Source organism: Topomyia yanbarensis, chromosome 2 (genome assembly GCF_030247195.1).
Source record: "Topomyia yanbarensis strain Yona2022 chromosome 2, ASM3024719v1, whole genome shotgun sequence".
Lineage (NCBI taxonomy): Eukaryota > Metazoa > Arthropoda > Insecta > Diptera > Culicidae > Topomyia > Topomyia yanbarensis.
The window spans coordinates 359609861-359635557 of NC_080671.1; the positions used below are offsets into that span (position 1 = coordinate 359609861).

General features: G+C 36.3%; 1 protein-coding gene across 3 annotated transcripts; it reads left to right on the forward strand.

Moving 5' to 3' along the window:
- The first annotated feature begins 727 nt into the window (after positions 1–727).
- On the forward strand, positions 728–17281 carry LOC131684335 (8-oxo-dGDP phosphatase NUDT18-like). 3 transcript variants are annotated; one of them, XM_058967119.1, is made up of 2 exons: positions 728–946; positions 14828–17281. In XM_058967119.1, exon 2 carries the CDS (start codon positions 15617–15619, stop codon positions 16640–16642), a length of 1026 nt encoding a protein of 341 aa, XP_058823102.1. In that variant the 5' UTR covers positions 728–946; positions 14828–15616; the 3' UTR covers positions 16643–17281. The 3 variants fall into 3 exon arrangements, with proteins under 3 accessions (XP_058823102.1, XP_058823104.1, XP_058823103.1); XM_058967121.1 differs by lacking the exon at positions 728–946 and adding an exon at positions 1073–1209; XM_058967120.1 differs by lacking the exon at positions 728–946 and adding an exon at positions 1234–1473.
- Positions 17282–25697: the final 8416 nt, after the last annotated feature.

A 25697-nucleotide genomic window follows, 5' to 3' on the forward strand; every position in this document is an offset into this window, starting at 1 on the left:
CAGGTTTAGCTGAAAATCTGGTCAAGTCTCCCCATGCTCCCCTACCCCACTATTTTAGAAAACAGTAAAAAGGACTTTTTCGTACAAAGCTTGCAACTTAAATAAATGATGCATAAAATTCTGTACACAGAAATTTGCGCAGAAGCCCTAACTTTTAATTTGTTTTATATAACCACTTGATCTGATGTAAAATGAGCATTTTACAACCAAAACCAAGTACTAGGTCGGATTTTCCGCACCATACCCTATGATTGATAATTAATATATTGTAGATATGAAGTGAAAACCATGAATTTTTATTGGATTTGTTCAGGATGAAATTAAAACAATATAACAAAAATTCTATTATAATACAAAAAAGTTGATTCTTCTGTATGGAATTCTTCTTGATTAATTCAGGTAATGATTGAATTAATAATTCTTGTTTGTCCGTGCAAAAAATGTATTAAGCTTACCAAAATAATTAAACTTGCAATTTTTTTTCAACTGAATCGAAAATTTGTTAAACATTTCTGCTAGGGCTACCTCAGTACAACAATGTGCGTGTCCGTTTGTATGCTCCCACCATGTGCCGGTAAGCTCGCGGGTTTGTTTTTGTTTTCGATCGTAACATAAGAGCGAAGCGTTCATTCTTGGTAGAGTTGTATTCGTGAAAGCATAACATCAGCTTGTGTCAGGTAAAGATAAATGAACTTGCCGTCGCTGTCGCTTCCATAAATACATTTTCATCATTCATTCATATTTTTGTTTTCCTACTGATGTGTCATAGGCGACTAATTTTCTCGTGAATTAAAATACCTAAATCGGACTAGACTAGCTACAGAGAGGTATATATCTTATATACTAGAGCTGTGTTTTTTTGTCATAGTAGTTCGCTGAAGATATATTGGAAAGTTATTCGAGTTAAACTTAGTAATTAAACAAGGCCTCAAAGCAGCTAAGCTATGTAAGTACTCAATAAACATTAATCAGTTTATACAGGCAAGAAAATTATACATTAGTATCTTTTGCTATGAAACACAGTATACAAGTGTGCATGTAAATCTCAGTGCTGGTAAGATGTTCGATTTCAATGCATCTTGGGTGCTGCTATGTTTACCGCTTCTGTCTTCTGAAGCCACTTGTTTTAATGATTAAATTTTTCGTGTTCATGATCCAGAAAGGAACGCAAACGGAGTGATAGTTTTTTGCCTAAGCCACGTTTACAAAGTACGTTTCTCCATTCGCTGCAAGAAAGTACACACAGCCCAGATAAAAAAAAAGTGAAAAGGTGGTATTTTAACTAAGTTGATAAATATAGCAAAAAGTGTGCTGAATCGGACGCAGTAGGAGAGATGAGCACTACGTATTTAAAAAACAATCAAATTTAATGCAAATTAAACTGTACCGTAAAACGGGGGAACATCGATCACTTTTTCAGAAGAATTTCGAATAATTTTCTTGAAATCAAGTAGATGTGTTTGTATTTTTAAAGTAAGTATTTGTACCCATAATTTTAAACCGTTCCAACTGTTTCGTGATTTAATTTGTAATTTGTAATTTATTTATCAGCAGAACGAAAACTTGTCAGTTACATAAACTTTGTATCAAGTCAAGGAAAAAGTTAAATCGTTTATAAAAAAAATAATTGTTAATCTTCATTCTTCGCTGTCAGCACAATCATTGAATCGAAAAAGAACGTTGGGAGAGTTGTGCAAATTGTACAACTTCAGGTGATTTCATGCCCAATATTGTTACGTCCCAAAAGAAAATCTAATTGGAAGGATCCAGTTAACTTTTACCCAACTTTTTCAGGAAAATAGTCGAAATTAAATTTCTTACAAGAAAAACATCTGATTTGATCGTGGATTATTTTAAAAAAATATTTACGGATCCTAAAAAAAATAGTTCAGTTATAGTAATCAACGATACTCCGTTTTACGGCGCCATAACTTTTTCAAAAGATTTGAGATGCTTCGGATAGATGCTACTACAGTGAAAACCCGTTTTTATCAGCCCCCAATTTTGCCAGCTTTTCGACCCGATTTCGTCAGCCAGCCAGGATTATGAGGCCATGTCTACGGAATAGTGTTGAATATTTCGGTTTATTTAAGAAAATGAATAAATATGTGTTTTCGTTACCCCTATTTTGTCAAACAAAAATACGCCAAAGGGGCTGATAAAAACAGGTCTTTAGTGTATTATCAAAGACGCGAACTGTCAGATATACAGTGAAGACCCGACAAAATGTTATTTCAAATCAAAATGCACTTAACTAAAATCTTCCAAAATGTGATAGCTTTCGAGATGTTTGGAGTTTTGGCTCAGAGACCATCCATAAAATTATATGGGGGAGGGGGGAGTTTTGTAATTTGTGATGATGTGTGACGACAGGGGGGTAGGGGGTCATATCATGCTACGTAGCTTTTTTAAAGGGAATAGGGGTTGACCTGATGTCACGACAATCTTACCAGTTTCATCTGACATCGTTTTTTTTTATTTTTTAATTGGACAAGGGAAGAGGTAGGGTTACCGTCAAGCTACGTAATTATCAGGGGTATTTAGAGGTTTGTGACGAAATGCTACGATGGGGGAGGGGGTGTTAAATATCACTCAAAAATGCTACGTCATTTATGAATGATCCCTCAACTAAAATTCTCTTTATTAAAAGTTATTAGCATCTACTCATCATGAACCATGCACAATCATATGTTTATAGTTTTAAACATGAAAAAGAATTTGGCAGTGAATTTGGATCATGGAGAAGCTATCAATAAGAAAATTTGCCTAACGACAACTTTTAGAGTACTTTTTAATTAATTTATTAATTTTAATTAATATTTGCAGCCAAAAATAATATAACCCTAATACAATTAGAAATCAATGCTCATAACAAAAAATTTCGAAAACGCTATTGTTTTCGAGATATTTTAAATTTTGTTTCAGCAAAAACAATTATTACGACGTTTTGATGAGTTATTGGCAGCTCTCCATCAGGAACAATAAGTTTTTCGAAAAGCACATCAAGGTAGTATTTACAATGTATTTGAAAACAACATAAAAACCATGGATATATGGATCAAGCATAGTTTATGACAATTGAACTATAGAGTGTAACGTGCTTCGGTGGGAATCAATTTAATTCATAATTTATTTCACATTCAAACAGCACTATAACAACACAATAGGTACCTAACACAATTAAAACGCCTAATAGTCTACTCAGTACTCAGCTTTAGCGCCATCTGCTAGCGGCTAGTCGTAGGTTCGAGCAGCAGATATAAGAAAACTATTAGGAACTCGAATATCGTTATTCATTTGATAAGGTTCAGCGTGATGTCCAGAACAAAACTGTTCTAAGCGTCATAAATACATTACAATAGTTGAATCATATTATTATTGTTTTCATGTAGCTTTCGTATAATTCCCAATATCGTCTTGAGGCCCATATGAGCATTTTGGAAAACTTATTGTTCTTGATAGACAAACTCGAATAAATTATGAAAAGCTCGAAATCAAACGAAATATTTGTATTGGTTGGAACAAAATTTTATTTATTGTGAAAACTACTATATCATCGACTTATGAGCATTTTGCTTTGAAATGACATTTTTTCGTGCAGAAGTTTTCATTCTCTGTAACTCTTTATCAGATAGTTTTGTTGAATAAAATACGGTAATTTTTTGCAAAATGATGCATGTAAAAACTTCTACACCCTCTTTAATATTCACTCTTGTGTTAAAAAGTTCTAATTGCCAGAAGAAATCATGGAAATTCATAAGCCGAACACAACTGCACCGTTTTATGCGAATCGGCTATTGTTATACTTAGAGTCAGCTACTTTCTCATAGAATCCCTCTTCTGCTTTCTCTAAACATTTGTGCGTTCAATAATAACTCAAACTACTGTGTCCACCTGTCAGCCAGTTCTGTATAGATCTATTAACAGATACCCGCCCGGTCGATGATCATGACCAGTGCCGGAGAGCTTTTCCTCCCTTTATTATTGATCGTTTTTTAAACTATCGCGCTTCGTCCCCGACAAAGCTTCCTTCTAGCTCCATAAGTACCATTTCGTCGTACGCTTGTTGCCTACAACGATGAAGTTTTTTCGGCTCCGTATCGTTTCCTGTTCTTAGGTTTTGCCGCTGCAACCACTCGGCTTCTAGCCTCTTGTTTCTAATTTCTAGTTCGCTCTACGGCACTAAACCAACCAACGCTGGTCTCCACGTGAGGTGTCTGGTGGGTTTCTGTGACTGCGGTACTGAATGCGGATACATAAACCATGTGAATTTAAAACCACGTAAACAAACCATTTGTTGACTTAAAATTCCATAAATGAGAAAAACTATGCTATAAGAAAAAACACATAAAAGGACACTTGAGGGGACTACATTCAATTTCTAAGCACAAACAAAATTGGATAATTAGCAGCTTACAGCAAGATAATAAGAAAAGTTGAGATCATTCTATTTGAAGGGTGTTACGATTAAAAATTGTCGAAACAAGAATGTGTGCAAATTGGTCAAACATTTTATTAAAAAATCAAACCAAGTTTCTTTTGAAATTTCAATTCATTGCGTTGCGTTGCGTTGTGACGATGATTTTGGCGGATTGCACACTGACTTCATCATGTTTGACTGCTGATTATCTAATAAGAGTTGCTTAGGAAATGGTAAGTAGGAATTCATACCAATTCGACCCATATTAAAACCTCAACAGCATGATAGCCATCATTGCCGGCCGCCCCCATCTCCATCGTTCACGGGGAAGGATAAAGGATAAGGTAGCCAGGAAGTGTTGATGCTCCACCTACTTAACGGAAGGACGACGATTCATCAGACTCTTCCATAGGTGTCGCGGAGTTGGTAGTTTGGAAGGGTATCAGGTCTAGGATTCGCTCCAAGCAAGCGATGCGACCTGTAAAGCATATTTTATTACGTAGTTGTTTAGTTAGTCTTCGAGTGCACGATCACTCGAAAAAGAGATCTTCTTTAGTTTTTGGTTTTTTTTAAACTCTGGGCAGCCGGCTACCGAGAGTATACTATGTTCCCTAAACAAAAGCAATTTGAACTCCACTCGAAGTGACACATTATATAGGCAAAAATAGCGCGAGATGTTATAAATCAGGGAAAGTATTTCTTATTTTCCATATCAGATTTGTGGAATACAAGTATACGAGCGATAATAACGAACACTGGAGGGAAATATAAAGGATTGTTAACCTGATGCACGGGCTTGTTAGCAATAACGGAGCTTGAAATTAGGTTCATAAAAACAGACGCGGCGAATTTTCAATACGTATTGACCCGTGATCATAGATACTAGTCAGATTATTCGTATTGGGGCTAATTTCCGATCAACTATTCATTTTTACGGCAATGTTTTCTCGGCTAGATCTGTTCGCACCCTCTCATTCTGCTACTATCGGCAGAAGGCTGATAGCACCCAGTCGTCGCCGGTCTAAGGACCAAATGTCATCAATAGACTTAGACTCGCGTGGAGGCATGAGATAGGAAACTTGTGAGAATTTTGTTATCCCACCGTTTGACGACCAAATTTCAATTCATTCAGAATAAAGAAAAAATATTTACTCAAGCTTCCTTTTAGCGAATGCGAATTATCGGGAATTTCATTTCAGCAAAGTTCTGCACAATCTCCTTAATCACTCGCACAGAACGCCATTATTCCTTGAACTGCACGCGTCTCGCGTCTTCTTCAGGTTCCGCTAGACTATTGCTTAATATCTTTCTATTGGGCGGAGCTCTGGCTTGTTGGGAGGAATCATGTCCATGTCCTGAACGTTGTTCATGTCATACCACTTCATGATCTTTTTTTCCGTAATGACAAGATTCCAAAGCCGGCCAGGCAAGGCAACAGACTTTTTCCACAGCTCTTGCTCTTTCTCCATTCTTGCCACATTTACTCTTTCAGTCGACATGTAATATTCCTGTTCAGGGAGCAGTTTAAAGTCTACCTTGACGTAGAATTCGTCATCCTGTACAACACAAACTTCATCAGCATCTTTATGTAGGGGAACATGGGTAGACTTGACCAAGCGCGAAATTCGACAATTATCAATAAGGTATAATAACGTATTCGGTTCTTAATTTTTTTTTTTAAATTATTTTTATACTTGTTTCGAACCCACCAAGTAATTTAAAAAATTTGGAGTGAAAAATCCTTTCCTTACAGAAAATATTCTGTAATTCATGAATTTGCATTAAATGATGTAATTTTTAATCAAACTTTGTATGGACACTTCTAGAGTAATTAATTCTTTTCTAGAAGTCATATACCATATTATTCCTTATGAAGTAGTGAAATTATTCCACATTAATCGGTATATTAGAATGGGTATATATAAAATTAGCACGATTAAGAACTAATGTTGGAAGACTTGACCAACGTTTTATGGGGAGACTTGACCAAGTGGCAATAAGCTGAAGAAAGATACAAAATTTTTGACATTTGCTATTCTGTGGTAGCTATTGTTAATTTTAATTACGCCACAAAAACACCTTAAACACCATTCTATACATTTTTATAGTACTAGCCAACAAGGTTAGCAGTTATATGGCTGATTTTGTAACGTGTGACCATGCGATGTAATCAGTACGGTTAAAATCCCAAAAAGAAAATGCTTTATGATATAAAAATTCATGAAATACAATCCTTTTATAATTTTTGCTGGTACTAAGGACCTCGAAAATGCGGAAAAAAATATTACAGCATGTTTTATGCCATTATTTTTGTAGGGGACGGTGGGGAATTGTGAACCATGGGGAGTTGTGAATACCGCCAATTCCCGCTAAGCTATAGATGATAAAAATATGGTAACTACTGTTAAATGTTTCTACTGTCATGACGTCACTTTCTCATTAGCAAATGTTGCATTAACTCATGTTCTTCATGTCCAGGTAACTAGCGACTATTTATATAAAACAACTTTTTTTTACTAAATTGCATTTGTGGTATGTGGAGTCCTTTTATGTAGCTGATTTCAAAGTAAATTAGTGCAAAGCTTTCCTTGGGTAATTGGCTTTCATCGACAAAAAAAATTTGGATGAACCTTTAGTGTGTCGATGGAGATACGTATATTTCGAAGATATGGAAAGTGGGGAGTTGTGAACCACCATTAGTGGGGAGTTGTGAACCGTACATTTCAGTGGGTTATAGTATTTTTTTAATAGAATGCTATCATAATTTGAAAATCAGGGATGAATCATACATATTATAATATAAAAATGTTCAATTTTTTGCGAAGAACAGGATTCTGCCACAATTTTAATTTCCGCATGCCACAATCGCGAATTCAGGTGGATTGGCGCGAATCATGTTGTCACCGACCCATTGCGAATCAGATCACTTTTCCATCTCATCTTTTGTTTAGAAATATCTTAAAATTTATCTTCTATAGCCCTAATAAAAATAAATCACAAAAATATTCCATCTCTTCTACTTTTTGCGATGGTTCACAACTTCCCATACCAAACTAAAAAATACCGATCTCACGCATTCTGTCATATCTCAAACAAGACAATGATTTTTTTGAATTGCTTCAGCCCGTGGATGTATTAAGGTGTCCTTAACAAATACCAGGTCTAACATTGAAAATCGGCCAATATTTATGTTAGTTATGCCCCGAAAACAAAACTATGTTCACAACTCCCCACCGTCCCCTACTGATATTTTAAAATTCTCTCGGCCCCGTCTTCCCATGCCTTGGTCAAGTCTCCCCGCAGTAGGGAGACTTAACCAGAAAAAAACGATCGCAGAATAACTTTCATACCTTTTGGAAAAGTAAATCAATAATTCTGCAAAAAAAAATCATGAATACGCACAATGCTTTTGTACATTACATTTCAATGAGTTTCTAAGGATTGAAAACTTTTTTAGAGATTTACGTAGGTTTAACTGAAAACTGTGGTCAACTCTCCCCATGTTCCCCTACAGCCTCCTCGATCGTTCTCTGGGCGACTTGCTTTGCTTATCGTCACGATTTGGAGTCACCATCTTCTTGTTAGTCAACAGTCCGGCTCGTTTTTAGCTCGATGCGCGGTTGTAGACGACACACCCAGCCTGCTTGCGACATTTTTTGGGATTCCGCTTGAAACAGCTGGTCTGAACCTACTGGTTTGTTGAGCTCAATAGATACCCTGAATGCGCTGTATTCGGCGCACATGTAATTCTGTGCATCACTTTATAATTTTAATCTATCTTTAAAAAGTGAACAAAATATCCATTTATTGAATAGTGTCTATCATGATTTTCAAGTAATATGGTACTGCGGGACAGTAGTTTTGACCCAGAAACACTTACTTGTCACAAACGTACACAGTTACAGTACAGATAACAGACGGTGGGCTCGATTTGAAACGAGTGTAAATACCCGCTACTGATATTTCCATTAAATCAGACTCTAAAACACGTTTGGCAAACACTTGTAGGTGGCGCAGTGATCGACACAATGCAGTTGGAGTGCAGTTGTCAAACACATGTAGCAAACAGTTGCGTAGATGGCAATAGTGAAACACGGATTTCCAACGTTTATCAATTTGAAAGTTTACACAGGTTTTTTAATAAATTTTGTTCTAGCCTAAATGTCTGTTATCTGTGATTATAGTAATTGATTATACCTCGATGGGAAAAGCGAGATCAACTCGATTTGGTAGGATGATGAAAGTAAGTCATATCTCCCAATCTTCATAACTTGGCTTATTTGAGCAAGCTAATTAGCATAATACATATATAACACGCTAGAAGCAGTATTGACTAGCAGTATTAAAAGAATGATTGGAATCTCAAGGGTATTGTATTATTCGATACTGTGTTTATTTTGAATTTGAATGAACAAATCGGAAACAGGTTTTCTCGGTTGCTACCTATTCCATTCGCTATACGAGTGGAATTAGTATATAAAACTGAGAAATGCTCCTACTTGTCATTCCAATGACCTCTTCAAGCTGGTTGGCGAAGACGAAGATCATCCGAAAAGTCTGCGTTTTGTTGATGCAAAATATACCTACATACGCTCTTCTAATGCGACAGTGGGAACAATGATGTAACCCAAGTGACTTGCGTTAGCACGGAGATTATGTAAACAATTTTTCTACTTTGCGCGCAGCCAAACTGACACTGTTCCAACAACAACCGGTTTATGAAGCCCCGCGGGTATGTTGCTTCTATTCAACTTCCGTAGGTACTCTAGCAGCATGTGCATGTCAAATATGTTTTTTTCAAACTTGCACACCTATAGCATTCTTTGAGAAGGTTCAGTAGGTTGGTAGTTTAACCAGAGAAAAATCGATGTTTAGTTGAAATGGTCAAGTAACTTAAGAACAACTATTTATCAGTTGGTTCAAGTAGGCATGAAGCTACATATATCGAATAAATTTAGCTTATGTAAGGATAAACAATCACGTACCAATTCCTCATGAGTGGGGAAATCGAGACATTAATTCAAATAACAAACATCATCCCTATATAAAGTATTGAGTTTATGTTGGTGCTGTACTATTTTTGCGCAGCTCCTAAATGAAGCTATATTATGTTTAGATAGACCTTTCACGGAACTACGCATCTGTGTACCATCTCTTACACAGGTATATAATACTCATTTATTTAACAGTAATTACTCAATTTTTTCTTAAATTTCATCATTATTTTCACGAGAAGCAGTTTAACCATTCAAGAAATTGCGAAAAGTTACTAACAACGCGATATGGAAGCACGATTATTTCGCGGTTTAGAACCTCGTGATAAACTAAGTGCAGGGAAAATAATCTATGAATTATATCAATTAATTCTCTACATTTCCGCAGTATTTTTATTTTAAGAATCAGTGTCCACTCATTTATGTGATTCGTCGCTGAAAAAATAGTTTCCTACAGTTTTGTTTTAGGTGTGTCGGATGCTACCGTGTCACGAAAAGTTGGGCAGCAAAAATCGTTGTACGACAGGCTTGCTTTTCTATTGCTGATCGAAAACTCTACTTATGAGTAAACTAGACCTATCGGTAAAACCATTGTAAAAACCCAATTAGCGTATGGTTCGTTGAATCTATTCCCATTTGTATTGGAAGTTCACCGAAAAAAGATTAAAATTGTTGTTAGTCTACTAGACATATTCTAGCGTTTAACAAGTAATTTTGTTGAGAATTATAATGAATAATAAATGAATTCTCCATTTAAAATAAAAGTATGTCTCAGTGTAACGATTAATATTTTTTCGGTGTAAAGAGACATTAAACGGTAATTTACCGCTCGTATACGCTTTCTATTAAATTTCAAGAAAGATATTTTAATGCAACTAAACGTTTGTTGATAGCTTTGACTAAATATGTTGATAATAATTAAGAAAATAATTTGGACCTCTTTTTGAGCTAAATTGAATTGTCTTTTTCTCATATGATTAGCTCGAAACCGAGAAATTCTAAATGATATAACAATCGGGTCTACTGTTGTAATAAGGACATTACCCTACATTCCGCTTTCATGGTGAAACCGGATTTCTAGACTTTCATCATTATCATCTAAGCAAAGTTTTGTATTTGTCTCAAAACAGATATCGACGAAACGTAGATATTAGGATTTTACTTAAACTGCTATAGTATAAAGTAGTTCGTCGCTTGTGGTGTATTGATGTCTCTATATTTAGATGCCATATAAAAAATAGGAGTCTAATGTGGTTTATGCATGAAACGAACCCGAGTCAGGTTCTAACTCCAACTGCTGTCACAATGAATGAACTGGTTGGGGATAGAGCCTGAAACGCTTTTGGGGTTGTATTAATACGCGAATTCATCAAAGCGTTTCGGACGATCAGCAATGTTCTTTGAATGACAAACGTTCCTTCTGATTTTTTGATGTCGTCAAACGGTGAAATCATATAATTCTCACAAGTCTCCTACATCATACCTCCAAACGAGTGTAAGTCTATTGATAACATTTGGTTCTTAGACCTGGGACGACTGGGCTCTCTCAGTAGCAGAATTAGAGGGTGTGAACGGATATAGACGTGAAAACACTACCGTTAAAGTCGATAGCTGATCGAAGGTTATCAATACCTTGTACTTCCCTTTGATAGTATAGTTTTTGTCAGCCGTTCACGGGTATTCTAACAAAAATTTCGATAAGAAACATAGGAAGTACTTTGTGATATTTCACTTTATCATAACTATGTTTCCATATTACATGTTATCGTTCGATGGTTTTCAGCATAATAAATATATCGTAGAATAATGAAATCTGTCTAAATACTCAATTGCGCAGATAAGATTAGCTTTTTTCTAGGCAATATTCCCATTTGAATTTCTGTAAACTAATCTTACAATAACGTATATGCATTGGCGTGCGCACGGGGGAGCTAGGGGGCTTTAGCCTTCCCTAAAGTCTTCGGATTTTTTTTAAATTAATAAGTATGATTATAATGTTGAAGACACACTAGAAATATGTGAAACCTACTGCATATCTCATTTTCTTTAACCTTGGCTAGGTGTTGGGGTATATATCACCCAAAATGAACTTTCGAAATGCGATAACTTTTTGAGTTATGAACCTAGAAGTTTGGAACTTCTTGACATTTCCTCTTTCATAGAGAGTAACGATTTTCAAATGAATTTAAAATTTTCGGACATTTCTGAGGGACAAAAAAAGTTACGAATAAGGTGTTAGCGGGTCATATTGACCCCGATTTCGAACTCTATTTTATGACACATTGTCAGTCAAATCCATATGAAGTGGAACTCAAAAATTTGTATTGGAGTTTCAATTTTCAGTTTCTGGTAAATATTATAGTTTTTGATCAGGTTGGCCAGCGGGAATCGGTGCCAAATGGGTTCATGTTTGGCATGCATAAATGTATGCAGAACCGTCATTATAAATCACAAGTTTATTAACAGAACACTAATAATAAACGCAACAAAAAATAAGAATATACATATCAGTTTTGTACATAATTGGACCGATCTTGTATGTTCCTTATCCGATACTGATTTCAGCGATACCATGGTGTTTCACATAATACTGAACGATTGACAATGATGTCAATCAATGAAACTGATCCCAAAGTTTCGTAATATTCTTGAAAGCTTATATAAAATCCCATCTAAAATAATATTGATACTCTTATTCAAATGCTGGATTCTACGTGAAAATCAACCATAAAATCCGGAACATCAGTAGAACTATCTGATTCATTAATCTACTTCTAGAATTCTTCAGTTTTCTTGAAAACATTTATTCATGTTGCTTTGGCATAAATTTCTAGTTCCGAGTGAAAAATTGACTGTATTGGTCACATAACGACGGAAAATCTGGAGCATCCGCTGAACTGATCAATTCATAAAGCTGGTCTTAGAACCATGGATTTTTAGTGCTTCTTGAATTCTCATTTAAACGTCCTTATGACCTACACATGATTTATTTTGCTACCTAATGGCCTTCCGGAAGATCTGGAACATCCGCGCAGTTGGTCAATTAATGAACCTTGTCCTAGAGTTCTAAGATTTTTTGGAATATCATTCGAATAAATTCGGGAATATCATTCGCATAAATTCGTACTTGTGACTGGGATATAGACCCTATTCGTATCGTTACGGAAGATGCGGAACTGGCTCTGGAAGTCTATGGTTTCCTTGAATGTTTTTTTAGAATTATTACTGCAAAACATTCTATGTGTGACCGGCACAAAGACCCTATTTGTGAACTGGCCAATTCTACGCCGGATCATCTGAATGATCAATGGGTCTCTATCCCAGTCACAAGTACGAATTTTTGCGAATGGTATTCCCTTATATGTTTTCAAAACTATCTCATAACTCTAGGACAAGATTCATTAATTGACCAGCTGCGCGGATATTCCAGATCTTCCGGAAAGTCATAGTGTGTGGAAATTTTTCAGTTATAACTACGAATTTATGCCAATGCAACAAATATTTTCGAAAAAACTTCAGAGCTCTAGAACTAGATTCATGAATTGACCAACTATACACATGTTCCGGATTTTCTGGATGATTTTCACGTAGAATCCATGTTCAATAGTTGAATCTAAGTGTAAATTTCATTTTAGATGAGATTTGATATAAACTTTCAAGTTTATTACAAATTATTGTGATTTAATTTAACACCTAAAGAAGGTTAAGCTAGCCATGTAATCTGAGAACGCTTCGATACAAGCAAAATTTCACGCAAGTTCGTTGAAATCATGAATCTCTATCGATAACAAGATAAGGTTGCTGAGAGGAAGCTGTAGATGCAGCAAATATTCAGTTACCGACTTAAAAATAAAAGAGTGCTGGTGATCAGTTTCATTTTTTGCTTTGACTAAAATTTATAAACTTATTACAAATGATTAATGCTGTCGGTAATGGCATATATGGCGATTCCTTGAGGTATCACATGGAAAGCGATAACAAGTGAAACTTTCAACTTTCTTCTAAAACTTAACAGTAATATTATTTTAGAAACACTTTTGGAATTATATAGATGTCATTTATTTGGATAACAACTTATTCAAGTTGTAACTTCTTTTTATTTTAACGACATTAAATTAGGTAGAGATTACTAAGTAGGAAAAGTTATAAAAATTTTAGTCATGTACAGATAGGAAAGCTATCGGTTCTTATAGTAAAGAGGGACAACTCTGCTGTTGCCGTGAGACATCTTGGTAGATTTGAGCACTTGGAGTTGCATGCAAATAATCGAGCATCTATCAGAATATTCAAAGTGATAAAAGGGCAACAATTCCTAAAGAGGTTGATTTTTTAAATTTGATTTGTTTGCATCATCCCACCTATTTGAACACATTAGTTAGAGCAGTGTCTGCTATCTCTATTCAACGTATTAGCTCAAATAGTAGGATGAATAAGGGTACGTTGTACTCGACTATTCGCTTCGCTCAAACATTTTCCAGGCAAGAATTTTAACTGTACTGCTTCTTAGGAACGTGGGACATCATTTTTGCTCTATCTGTTTAAGTGTAATCCAGTCACTCTAAGTCGAGTTATCAACGAAACAGTGTGACATCCTGACTAATGAAATGAATAAGGCCTCGTCTACCCTATATTCTTCCGATCGTCGTATCAAGAAAAAGTGTTTCCAAACTCGTTGTTAATATTTTCCCCTAAGCCATAGGACTATTGGAGGATGGTAGAATTTAGAAATGCTTGATGTGGAACAATAGTAGAGTTTTGTAAGTAGTAATTCGAATAAAACCAACCCCCGAGATTGTTGTACACATTCCACATTAGGCGACAACTTTTGCCCGCTTCATGCAACTGTTACAAGTGTCTCCTCAAATGAACTTCGAAAGTCATGATGGTATTCGCAGCTCTCGTGAATTTCAAAGTCCGAACAATCCGAGCTTTCCTAATCATTTCAATTTCAGATTGCTCGATCTTGGCCCACTAGTCTCCGGTTTCCTTGTACGCCCCCACTTTCATATCCTAAAAGGCAACAGGAGCGAGTGCGGGGGTCTATCTGGTAGTAGTAACTGTTTAGATTGCGATTCCTAAACTTCATTAGAACTACTTGTACTAGAACTACTTTTATATCCTAAGGTATCGTGAAATTGGTTATCAACTACCAAATTGTAAACTTTCAGAATCCCTAAATTTTAACTGAAAATTTTGAAAGCCTTCATTGCAGCATTGCACCACTTCTCAAATCCATTCACCCCTTACTGGCTTACTCTACTTTCCTTGCGCTGAACGCATGAATGCTCCTGATGATGAACCAATTATTGCAATGCGCTGCCGTCATCTGTTGCGAAAACGCTCGATTCGAAGCAAAAAAATGTCTGGAACTTCCAACAATTAACTCAGTTTCATTTTTCTTTTCTATGAACAGACCAAAATTATCCACCTTGCTCAGCGGGAATACGCCATCGTGAGGAAGAAACGATACACCGTTAGCATCGCGACGCCGATCGCAGCCTCCAGCTATTCTGTATTATATTTGTTAATGTGAGTGGCCACCACAAGGCACTCCAACTCAGAGCTGTCCATAATCTCGGCACATTGGATATTTGACGGACCGCTCTGAGACTAAATGGTGTAAGAAACAACTGCGGCTAATAATAAAATATGCGAAACACAAACCGCTAAGCTCGGAAGTGAAAGGGGTGGAAGAATGTGTGAAGGAGGCGCTGGTGGCTGCCGGGCGGGAGAAGGTGAATGAATCTCACATGCAAAGAATGTGGCCAAAATATTAACGAACTAGAAGCTTACCATAAACTAAGCGGTCTCCTCCAATCACGAAACACGACCCAAAGAAAGAATACCTCAAAAACAGAACCAAGTGTTGACCGTCGTCGTTGGCATTGGGGACGACGCTGTCTGTGTGGAAGAGAGGAACTCGGTCGACGAGTAGGCCCTCAACTTGTTTTTCCACCTGGCTCTTCGCTGGCTCCACCAAGAGGCCTTCCCATACACAATCGACAAGTCGCGTTTTAGTTTCGTTTTGAAATTCCACCGATAAACAGTGCCAGGTTGTTTCAGAGAAAAAGCAAATCGTGATCGTTGAGCTGGCACTCATTTCAAATTCCGTTCAAACTATACGTGGAAAAGTGAGTCGCACGGTTGACTCGTTGGCAATACAGATTATGCTCGTTTTTTAATTGCGCCAAAAGTTTTGCGTATGGGTTCAGTCAAAATGGAATCAAATTTGATCCGAGTGTTGGAGGGACAATCTCTCGACGAACTTACTAGTGAGTTGTGCGATTTCTCTTTAGAAGAACAAAATGCAGCCACCGAAGCGCAGGGTGTTAAACCTCTGGCTTCGTCGGATTATATTCCAGTTGTGGGTAAAACAGTGACCTACGTGGTAGCCTGTGTGATCGTGAATGACAATAATGAGGTTTTGATGATGCAGGAAGCAAAGGAATCGTGCGCTGGAAAATGGTATCTCCCTGCCGGCCGCATGGAACCCGGAGAAACAATTGTGGAGGCAGGGGCACGGGAAGTTCTTGAAGAGACCGGACTAAAAGTGGATATTACAACCGTACTGGCAGTAGAATCAGCTGGGGGTACTTGGTTTCGATTTGTACTGACTGGAAACGTAGTCGGAGGTGATCTGAAGACCCCTTCTCAAGCGGATCAGGAATCGATTCAAGCTAAATGGGTTGGGAATCTGAACGAGCTAAGTTTAAGAGCAAACGACATTCTGCCTATCATCGATCTGGCACGCAACCACAAACGACGCCTTCCCAAAGATCCCAACTGGCACAGGGACATTCTTCCAGCCCGGAAACCTCACTATAAAAACTATCTAAGGATAGTGGTTGCCATCAAAAATAAAACTACGAACCAAGTTTTTGTGCTACTTAGCGAAAAAACCGCATATCACTTCCCCACAGTGGAGATTCATCCCGGTCGAAGCATTCACTCTACTCTGAAAAAGTTTATGATCGAGTTATTTGGTGCGGATCTACCGCAACACAGACCCCACGGAGTTTTGAGTGTTGAGCACCACACTACTGATTCACAGCCCAACCCTACGGATGGAATCTGCATCACCTTGCTGGTTATCTGTCGGCCCTCGATCGAAAATGTATCCCTCATTGGCAAATGTATCTGGCACGAGTTGAACAAGGAACTAAGCACCCGGCTGGCGATGACTGTAGCGGCGAAGAATTCCACCATGCAGCTACACGTTGTACGATAACTGAATGCGTAATTTTCAGTATTCGCCAATTTGAGATGCGCACCTAGCTTTCGTAAGTGTCTGTGGAGCTTGGCCGGCATGAAAAAAAATACACTCCATGGAATCTACGAATCTCGCCATCGTGAAATCAATATCAAGTACCGTTCGTCGAACAAGTGCAACAGTTGAATCTAATCTTGTATAGCTTTCTTGTGTATGTGTGTCTGTAATTCGTATGAATGAATAAACGAAACGGATGGATTTAAAATAGGGATCAATCGCTCCACAATTATAGTCGGAGGGTCGTGAAACTTCACTGTTTTGTTTTTCGCGATCGTAATCTCTAGGTGGTTTCTTTTTTACGTGCAACTTAAAACGGAGAAAGAGGATGAGCCAACAAAAACAAAATTGAGCCTAAAACCGAATAAAAGGGGGACGCGTGAAGAAATTGGATAAAATGCGAAGCAATGGAAACCAGAAAGCTCATCAGAAAAATTACCAACAAATTATGTTGAGACCTATATTGTGTGAATCGGAGTGCAAGCGAGAGACGCAGAAAATGAGTTTTAATGGTGTTTCTGTATGGCTGGAGACTTTGCGGATTTGTGGCAAACTTCTTTAAAAATGTTTAATAAATACAACATATTTAATGCTTCGAAACAGGTTTATCTAGTTTTAATTCAAGAGAATTTCCCATTTTTATTATAGGTTGCAAGACATTTTTAAAATTAGTGTGTGTTACAATTCTATGTTTTAGAATTGTTGGTGAATTGTTAATAATGAAGTTCCTTAACTGTTCAGTTAAAAATGTGCAATATACTGAATTGGCGCTGCAGATATATAGCTTAAGGTGTAAGGATCAACATTGCCGAAGACTGCAAATTGATCCGATTTTGCAGTAAAAAGATATTATATAAAGTTATGTGTTGTCTCTCTTTCTCGCACATGCTTAGAATAGGAAATTTCAAAAAAATCGGTTGGTCTTCAAAGTTAAATAACTCTTGGAGAACCTCCAATCAATATGCAACCTTCAACAAAGCTGTTTGTTATAAAATAAGCTATGCGACCATAAGTTTGGAGGTATGCAGAGTTACTGTGGAATTATTTATTTGATTTTAGGTTTTCATTTCCGATTTTCCATATATATTACTATAGAAACTTAAAACCTCTTGTGGGTAAACTAGAGCTATCCGAAACAGCTCATATTTTGCATATGATTGTGCATCCAATTACCATTTGAATTAGCAGTGTTCCGAAAAAAAATGTCAAAATTGTTGCCGGTCTAATAAACACACATTTGCCGACGGGAAATGTGAACCGAAACCGTTTTTTGCTTTCCAAACAAATCGCCTGGTACTATGCAAAATTCCCAAATATGAAATTCATATATTCGTTGAATTTTGTTTGGATCCCTTCAATGTGATCCTTAAAAATGAGTTGTTTATGGTAAATCAAACCCAAGTATTTAACTTGATCTAACCACGCTCAATTCAAACCATTAAATTTAATAATATGGTAATGATTTCGTTTAAGAGAAGAAACTGTTGGCTTATGCGGAAATACAATCAATTGTGTTTTAGTCGCACTATTGAAAATTTTCCATTTTTCAGGTAGTCATTGAAAATATTCAACCTTCGTTGCAGTCGACTGCAGATAATCCAAAGACTCCTACCTGTGACTGAGAAGCTAGTATCATCACAGAAAAGTGACTTTTACAGGCTGAGGGTTGATTGGCGCGACAGTTGAACCCTTGAGGGACGCCTGCTTTAACGGGTAGCTTATTAGATTTGCAATTCTGAAAAGATACCTGTAGGGTACGGTTAGTAAGATAATTTTGAATTATCTTTATTATGTAAATTGGAAAATTGAAATCCCACATTTTGGCAATTAATACTTCATGCCAAACACTGTCGCTTTTTCGATGTCTAGAAGAGCAACTCCAGTGGAATAGCCCTCTGAGATATTTGCCTTTATCGTGTTAGTTACTCTCACAAGTTAATGAGTAGTTAAAAAATAATCGCACCTTTAAAATGAACGAGCATTCCAATTTAATAAATTTAAATGGTTATTTCAAATCATCATTAAACTTTAATTTCATTACAATTTTGTTAGCAAATTCCCACCCAGCTTGAAAAGCTTCAAATATGGAGGTAGAATTTGACATAGCAATCATCAGCTGTAACATAGAATCTTGCAAGAATTTTAATTTTTCTTCCGTTACGTTACCTAGACCCATTGGCCTAAGAGAAGCGTTGGGTGCAAACGAGATTATAGGCGGGGTAGCCGTTACTTTGCCCGTGTCACCTGCCACTGAAGCATAAGATGACACACCATTGTAGGATGATGTGACGGAGATAGAAAATCCTTGTATAGGATGAGAAGTTATTCTATTTTGAAGCGGATTAGCACGTTTAAGCTCGTTTTCCTTAAGTGTACCTGAAGAAGTAGGCACATTTTTTATTTGTTGTTTTTATTGCTTTGAACGATAATTTATATTTTTCTCGAATAGAACAAGTCCAAACATTCGATTTATTGTTCTCACAACAATTAGCGCATTCGAAACTTTTTGTGGTTTGTTTTTTCACCGGACAAGTATCTTTTGTGTAAGATTTATCACCACAGATCATACATTTGGAATCCAAATGACAATTTTTGTGCCGTGCCCAAAGCCTTGGCATCTACGACACTGGATCAGATTTTGAATTCTGCTCCCATATCGTCTATAATTTTTCTATTTTACTCACACGTGGGACATAAAATGTTTTTTTTTCTAATACTTTCAAATTATTGACCTCATTACGGTTAAAATGAATTGAATAAAGCTCCTGGATAATTCCAGAGCATACTGGCGTGTTAGTGCCGCTATCATTTCTCTTCATGAGAATAACATGTGAATGAGAAAAGCCAAGTAAATTTTTCAATTAGTTGTATATTTTGTGTTTGTTTTTTTTGACCTTACGGTATCGTCACCGTGGCAAGCAGAAAGTTAGCAAAAGTTGGGCAAAGCGAAATTTATTCTGGCAGAGTTTCTGCCAGTATTTTGCGCGATTTGTGAGAGAATTCTGACAAAGAATTTGCTCAAATGCAACAAGCGTTTCTGATAGAAGCGGTTAAACTAACCGATGCTGCTCACTTTTAGCCAGAATCCAGCTAGGAAGGTACGGCCAGGATTTCTGTAAGCTTCCTGCCACAACTTTGTCAGATGTTTTGCTCGGATCGTGCTAAAATTCTACCAGGTAGGAATTGCCGGGAGCTTTGCACGCTTTATTTCCGAGTTGTGCCAGAGTTTTATTCGGTTCCTGCCACAATTTGCCAGAGAACGCGAGCGAAACCGAGTTCGCTCTAGTCCAGCTAACCCGACAGGATGCTCGCAGAAATTTGACAGGGCTGCTAAACCAAGACTGACAGAAATCTGGCAGAACGGTCTCTGCCAGAAAATTTGGTGACTGGGATCCCTTTCAAGATAGCTTTAAATGGTCTATTTGTCTTGTGATCATATGAATAAAATTTGTGAGCAATCAAGTCCTCCTCTATAACTCGGCATTTTCCTTTTCGACCAATCTGAAAAGGGGCTTCCACTTCCGGAAGGAACGTCAAAAGCTCAGTTCGAAAGTCGGAAATCATCACTGTTATCGACGGAGGCGATTCCTTTTTCTTCTCATTGGCGTTATGCACATGGAATGAGTTACTGCAATCAATTGAATTTTTGGGTGGAGAAGTTGCTCTTTTTCGTTTATTTTCAATATTTGGCACGCGGCCTTTCTGGGAGAACCCACACTCAAAAAAAAAGTAAACGTTATGCCTATTGATTTTACACATAGATTTTTGCAATTAACGGATGCATATAGACACAATTTGCTGGCACATAAACCTAATGTGTGTATTTACAAGAAATATTAATCTTACATTCACATTTCATAACTATTAGGCACATAAAACCACATTCTATAATAATATGCACATATAACTTATGTGTGTGCATACATAGTTTATACAGTTGACACATAGAAGGTATGTGTGGGCGTGATAACAATAGCATTTCTTCTTCATATGAATTTTAAGCGGTTTGAAGCAAATAGAATTAACGTTTGGATTTTTTTTCAGTGTATGTTTAACTTGAGTGTACCTACCAAAAACTGTTAGCATTAACTTCCAAAACATTTTTCTTCCCCTCTGAGCCCATTATTCACCATGATTGATGCGTTTTTAAAGAAAGACATCAAAAAATTGTATCAAATTACTTAGCGTAAACATGTAAAACACACAAACATCCCCTTATCTTGTTTACGCTATTAATCTGTAGATGTCGCAGCAGATAATTGAGCTTTGCAGCAAAATGCCAATAGGGAATGTTTAACTGTATTGATGGTGATAACGGGAGGGAAATGGAGTAAGTCACGTGTACCTCGAGAGAAATTACGAAATAAACGTTATATGATATCACGAATCAAATACAAATTATATTTGTATATGGTAGAATAGTGTTAGGACCAGGGATGCCAAGTGTTTTTCCAAAAAATCTGTAATATTTTTTCAAAAAGTCTGGAATTGTCTGGATGACCTAAATTCTTTAGGAAATGGTGTATTCCTCACCGATGGGCTATATTTGTTACATTTTACTAATGAAACATGTTTGTATATTAGTAAATATATCGGCTTCCTCAAAATTCGGTGATTGCACTTCTAATCTGGAAATGTCAAATGCTTGCTTTTCAGCATAGAGCGCATTGATTAAATTTGAATCTCAGAGTTTACAAAATCTTGGACTGCTGGAACTTCTGGCTGATATAATTCGGTAAAAAATTTGCTGACTTTCAGCGAAAAAACTGTCGTATGTTGTGTTTCCAACTTCCTCAAAAAGTGGCTTATGAATCAAGGAAGAGTTCTTGATATTTATTTTGTTATTTTTAAAATTGTCTGGATAAATCTGGACAAATTCCCCGAAATCTGGATCAGACAAACATAAATCTGTATGTCTGGTCGAGGCTTGAAAATCTGGAAGAATCCAGATAAATCTGGAAGGTTGGCACCCCTGGTTAGGACGGGGAAATAAACTCTGGAAAATAAAAGTATTACCTACACAGAAAAATTGCATTACCTTGCAGTAGGCAACCTTATGGCGTTTTCGCTTGAACCTGAAACTGAGTCAGGTTCTAACCCCAACCGCTGTCAGTTCATACATTTTGACACCAATTGGGGTTAGAAACTGACTCAGTTTCGCTTCAAGCAAAAACGACATTAAATATGTCCATCCTACACTAAAATGTAAACGTTATGCCTATTGATTTTACACATAGATTTATGCAATTGGGTCATTAAGCTATATATAGTTTTCCGTTCCATTCGATAAATTTTAGATCCAATATACATGATATAACATTATTTCAAAAAAAATTTCGTTCACGCAGAAATTGTTATACGTAAAAAACGATTTTTTGTTTTTTTTTTTTAATAAATCTTATGTAAACTTGGCAACCATACATAGGAAAACGGCGGTTGTTTACATCTGGCCTATCAAGACAACACTCACACAGAAAAAATGTTGGTAAAAATAAGAGTTTTTCACTCTTATATGGTTTTCATTTGAAGCGAAACTGAGTCAGTTCCTAACCCCAACTGCTGTCAAAATGTATGAACTGACAGCAGTTGGGGTTAGAACCTGACTCAGTTTCAGGTTCAAGCGAAATCGCCATTAGCAAAAAACAACCAACGCATACTCTTAGTTTAAAAATAAAACTTTTGTTTTGAATACTTTTCTTCATTTGATTAAAAGGAAAACTTTTACTTTGATTATTATTCTTGATTAATTTAAAAGTTTTACTTTCAACCTAATAGTTGGCGTTGGTTGTTTTTTTGCTAAGAGCGGAACACTCTTACTTTTACCAATATTTTTTTTCTGTGTGCAAAATAAAAAAAAACTAAATGCATTGTCAAATAAAAATAACCCTGCGGGAAAACCGGCAAAACATGTATTATTTTATTCTGACAGGGCATCATTTGTCGTGAAATTCGATATGTCAAATACTTCTGATAGTGTCAAATCCAGACTGTAAACATATTTCTTTATTTTAAATTTCAATATTATTTTCACGTTTCCTGAGTTGGAAAAAAACATTGTTGAAATCACGAAAATCAGCTTTATCGATGTATGTAATAAAAAAAATATTTTTTTCTCATTTAATGACCCAATTAGCGGAGGCAGATAGACACTATTTGCTGGCACATAAACCTAATGTGTGTATTTACAAGACATATTAATCTTACATTCACATTTCATAACCATAAGGCACATAAAACTCGATTCAATAACAATGCGCATATATAACTTATGTGTGCGCATACATAGTTTATACAGCTGACACATAGAAGGTATGTGTGCGCGTGATAAGCATTTCTTCTTCATATGGAATTAGGCAATCCATGAGACGTTTCTAATCAGCTGATTATTTCTTGTTTACTTCTTCTGACGTTACTCCGAGGGGTGCGACGTCCAACAATATCGTTGATTCGATCCAACATCAAACGAATCGGACTAACGAACGATGTTTGTCGGACGAGTTTTTCTGTTCGCAGGAGTAGACCTGTTGACAGTACCCACCGCTGAGTTGTCAAACAAACGTCTAATGGATTGCCTAATTATAACCGGCTTGAAGCAAATAGAATTAACGTTTGGATTTTTTTCAGTGTACTTCCTCCACGGAAAAACGAAAGAGAGCACTCAAAAAATAAATCACGTTGCTTTTACATGAAAACATATGTGAATCTCATCCACCACACTTTTCACGTACATTTTGTAGGATAGACCGATAGACAGTATCTGACTCATCAAACAATATTTATCTAGCTCACCAGGTCAAAGTTACGTGTTTTTCATATACCTGGGAAAGGAAATTCACGTATTAATTACATGAAGTCAAACATATTATGCATGTTTGTGTTTATGCAATTATTACGTGAATCTCCGTTGCGCAGTATACAGAAAACATGTAACTTCTATTTGATGAGCCAGATATATTTTATCTTTGAAACAGATAGTTTGATTTGCATGGTACTAATATATAACAATAAAAGTATTTTTAATTTTCAAACACTAAGATGTTTATATTTATTTCTTTGACTATTTTACAATTTATTATAAGGCATGCATTTAAACTAGAACTTTAACATTAAACACATTCCATAGCACATACCACGCTAAAAAGTAATTGATCCGTAACTTTGGACCGAGAATTTGGCCATTCTTCCAATCGATCTCTGAAATTAAAGTAAATGGAATATCAGATTTATCTATTATGCAAATAAATTCAACAATACAAACCTTTCGAAGAACACAACACCAACCCAGCAAGTTGTCGGTTCACGCGGTTGATTTTTTCGTACATGAAATTCACGTAAGCTGGATTATCAAAGATTGACGTCATTTAAAACTTATATGCTATTCACATAGACGCTACATAGTTTTTACATGTGATTTATATGAATCACGTAATCTATGTCGAAAATGAAAACATTTGTATGTATGTGAATAATCACATGAAATCAAAGTGATTTATTTTTTGAGTGAGGGAGTTCAAATTTACCCAAAAATAATAAGATATTCCCCACACGGATACGAAAAACTACCAAAAGTTGAGTTCTTTTGACTCAATCTTGGGATATCGTGGAATAAGGTAAAATTAGGTAAACCGTGTTAAAGGTAGTTTCCCTTTAAGCACGGCAAAAACCACAACTCATTGACAGGTTTTTTATACTCAACCTTGAGTTAAATGTGCCTAAATTTAAGTTGAATCTACCTAATTTTGAGTATACCTGAAACAACTCAAAAGTACCTTATTCCATGGAAGGCCTCGACTAAGTCGAATCTCTCTCTTTGTTTTTGACAACACTAATAAGTGCAAAAGCGACGCAAGACTCAATACTGCCTAAATTTAAGTTAAAAGAACTTATTCTGCGGGTTGTTTTATTTTTCCGTGCAAAGCCGACTACCTCATTCCATTAATTTTGAGTAAAAAAATCATTCCCTCTCTCTTGCTTTCCGGTAGTGAAATAAGGACAGCAAATTAAAATTACCTACTGGTAAAGGTAATAGATTTTAAGTGCACTGAAATAAACTTAACACGTTAACATCATGTGGAAATCTGTTGAATTATTTCAATCCACAAACACATGAAATGCACACGGTTGCCACTTCAATATCCATTCGAGTGTGGGAAATATGGTTTTCAAATGAAATTCATGCGAACTTGGTGTGGAAAGCACATCAACATCATAAGAAATACCATTGACTAAAATTTCCAAATGAATTGCACGTAAATATCACATTGTTTTGCTTATAGATTTCATTGTCAGAAGAATCGGTGAAATCAACTGTTTTAGAAATGCACTGCATGTTTTTCATGCGAAAGTTATGCACTCAACCAAAATATCACTTACATTTCATATGCAAAAACATGTAAATATTTTCCATAATACTTTTCACATGAATGTATTATTTTCACACATAATCTGTTATCTCTTCCGCCCTATAAAAACCAGTATTGATTACAGATATATCTTACGTGAGGTTCAGTTACTTGCCATCGGAATGCCACATATTTTCTATTTGAAACTTATATACCTTTTATATGATATTCAGATGATTGTTAACTGAATGTATAATAGCAATCGTGTTACGTGAAGTGGGTTTATCTGATATTCATGTGATTGTTAGTTGCTTGTATAATAGTATTCAAATGCTTTGGTAGGTAATGTATAGCTTGGTTTAATAAATGTGCAGATAATCCTAGTAAAGTTTAGCTGGAAATTGAGCCGGTATTCTGACTGGCTCTAGTTAATAACCGATTCCAGTGACAAAACAATCACTGGAACCAGGTACTAACTGGAGCCAGCCAGAACTTTGGCACATTTTCCGGCTGGACTTACTGGCCTGTGTTGATTATTGATTTGTAATGCATTCTATACCACCTTGGAATCTTCAACCTGGAGCAGAGATAGCGGATATATATGTATTTCTAACGTCTTCACATTTGATTAGAAAAATCGAAAGTCCGGGAGCAATGTATTCACCGCCGTGCTG

What these genes read in the sequence shown, in the direction of transcription:
- LOC131684335 (XM_058967119.1), top strand. Translation starts at nt 15,617, where the DNA reads ATGGGTTCAGTCAAAATGGAATCAAATTTGATCCGAGTGTTGGAGGGA.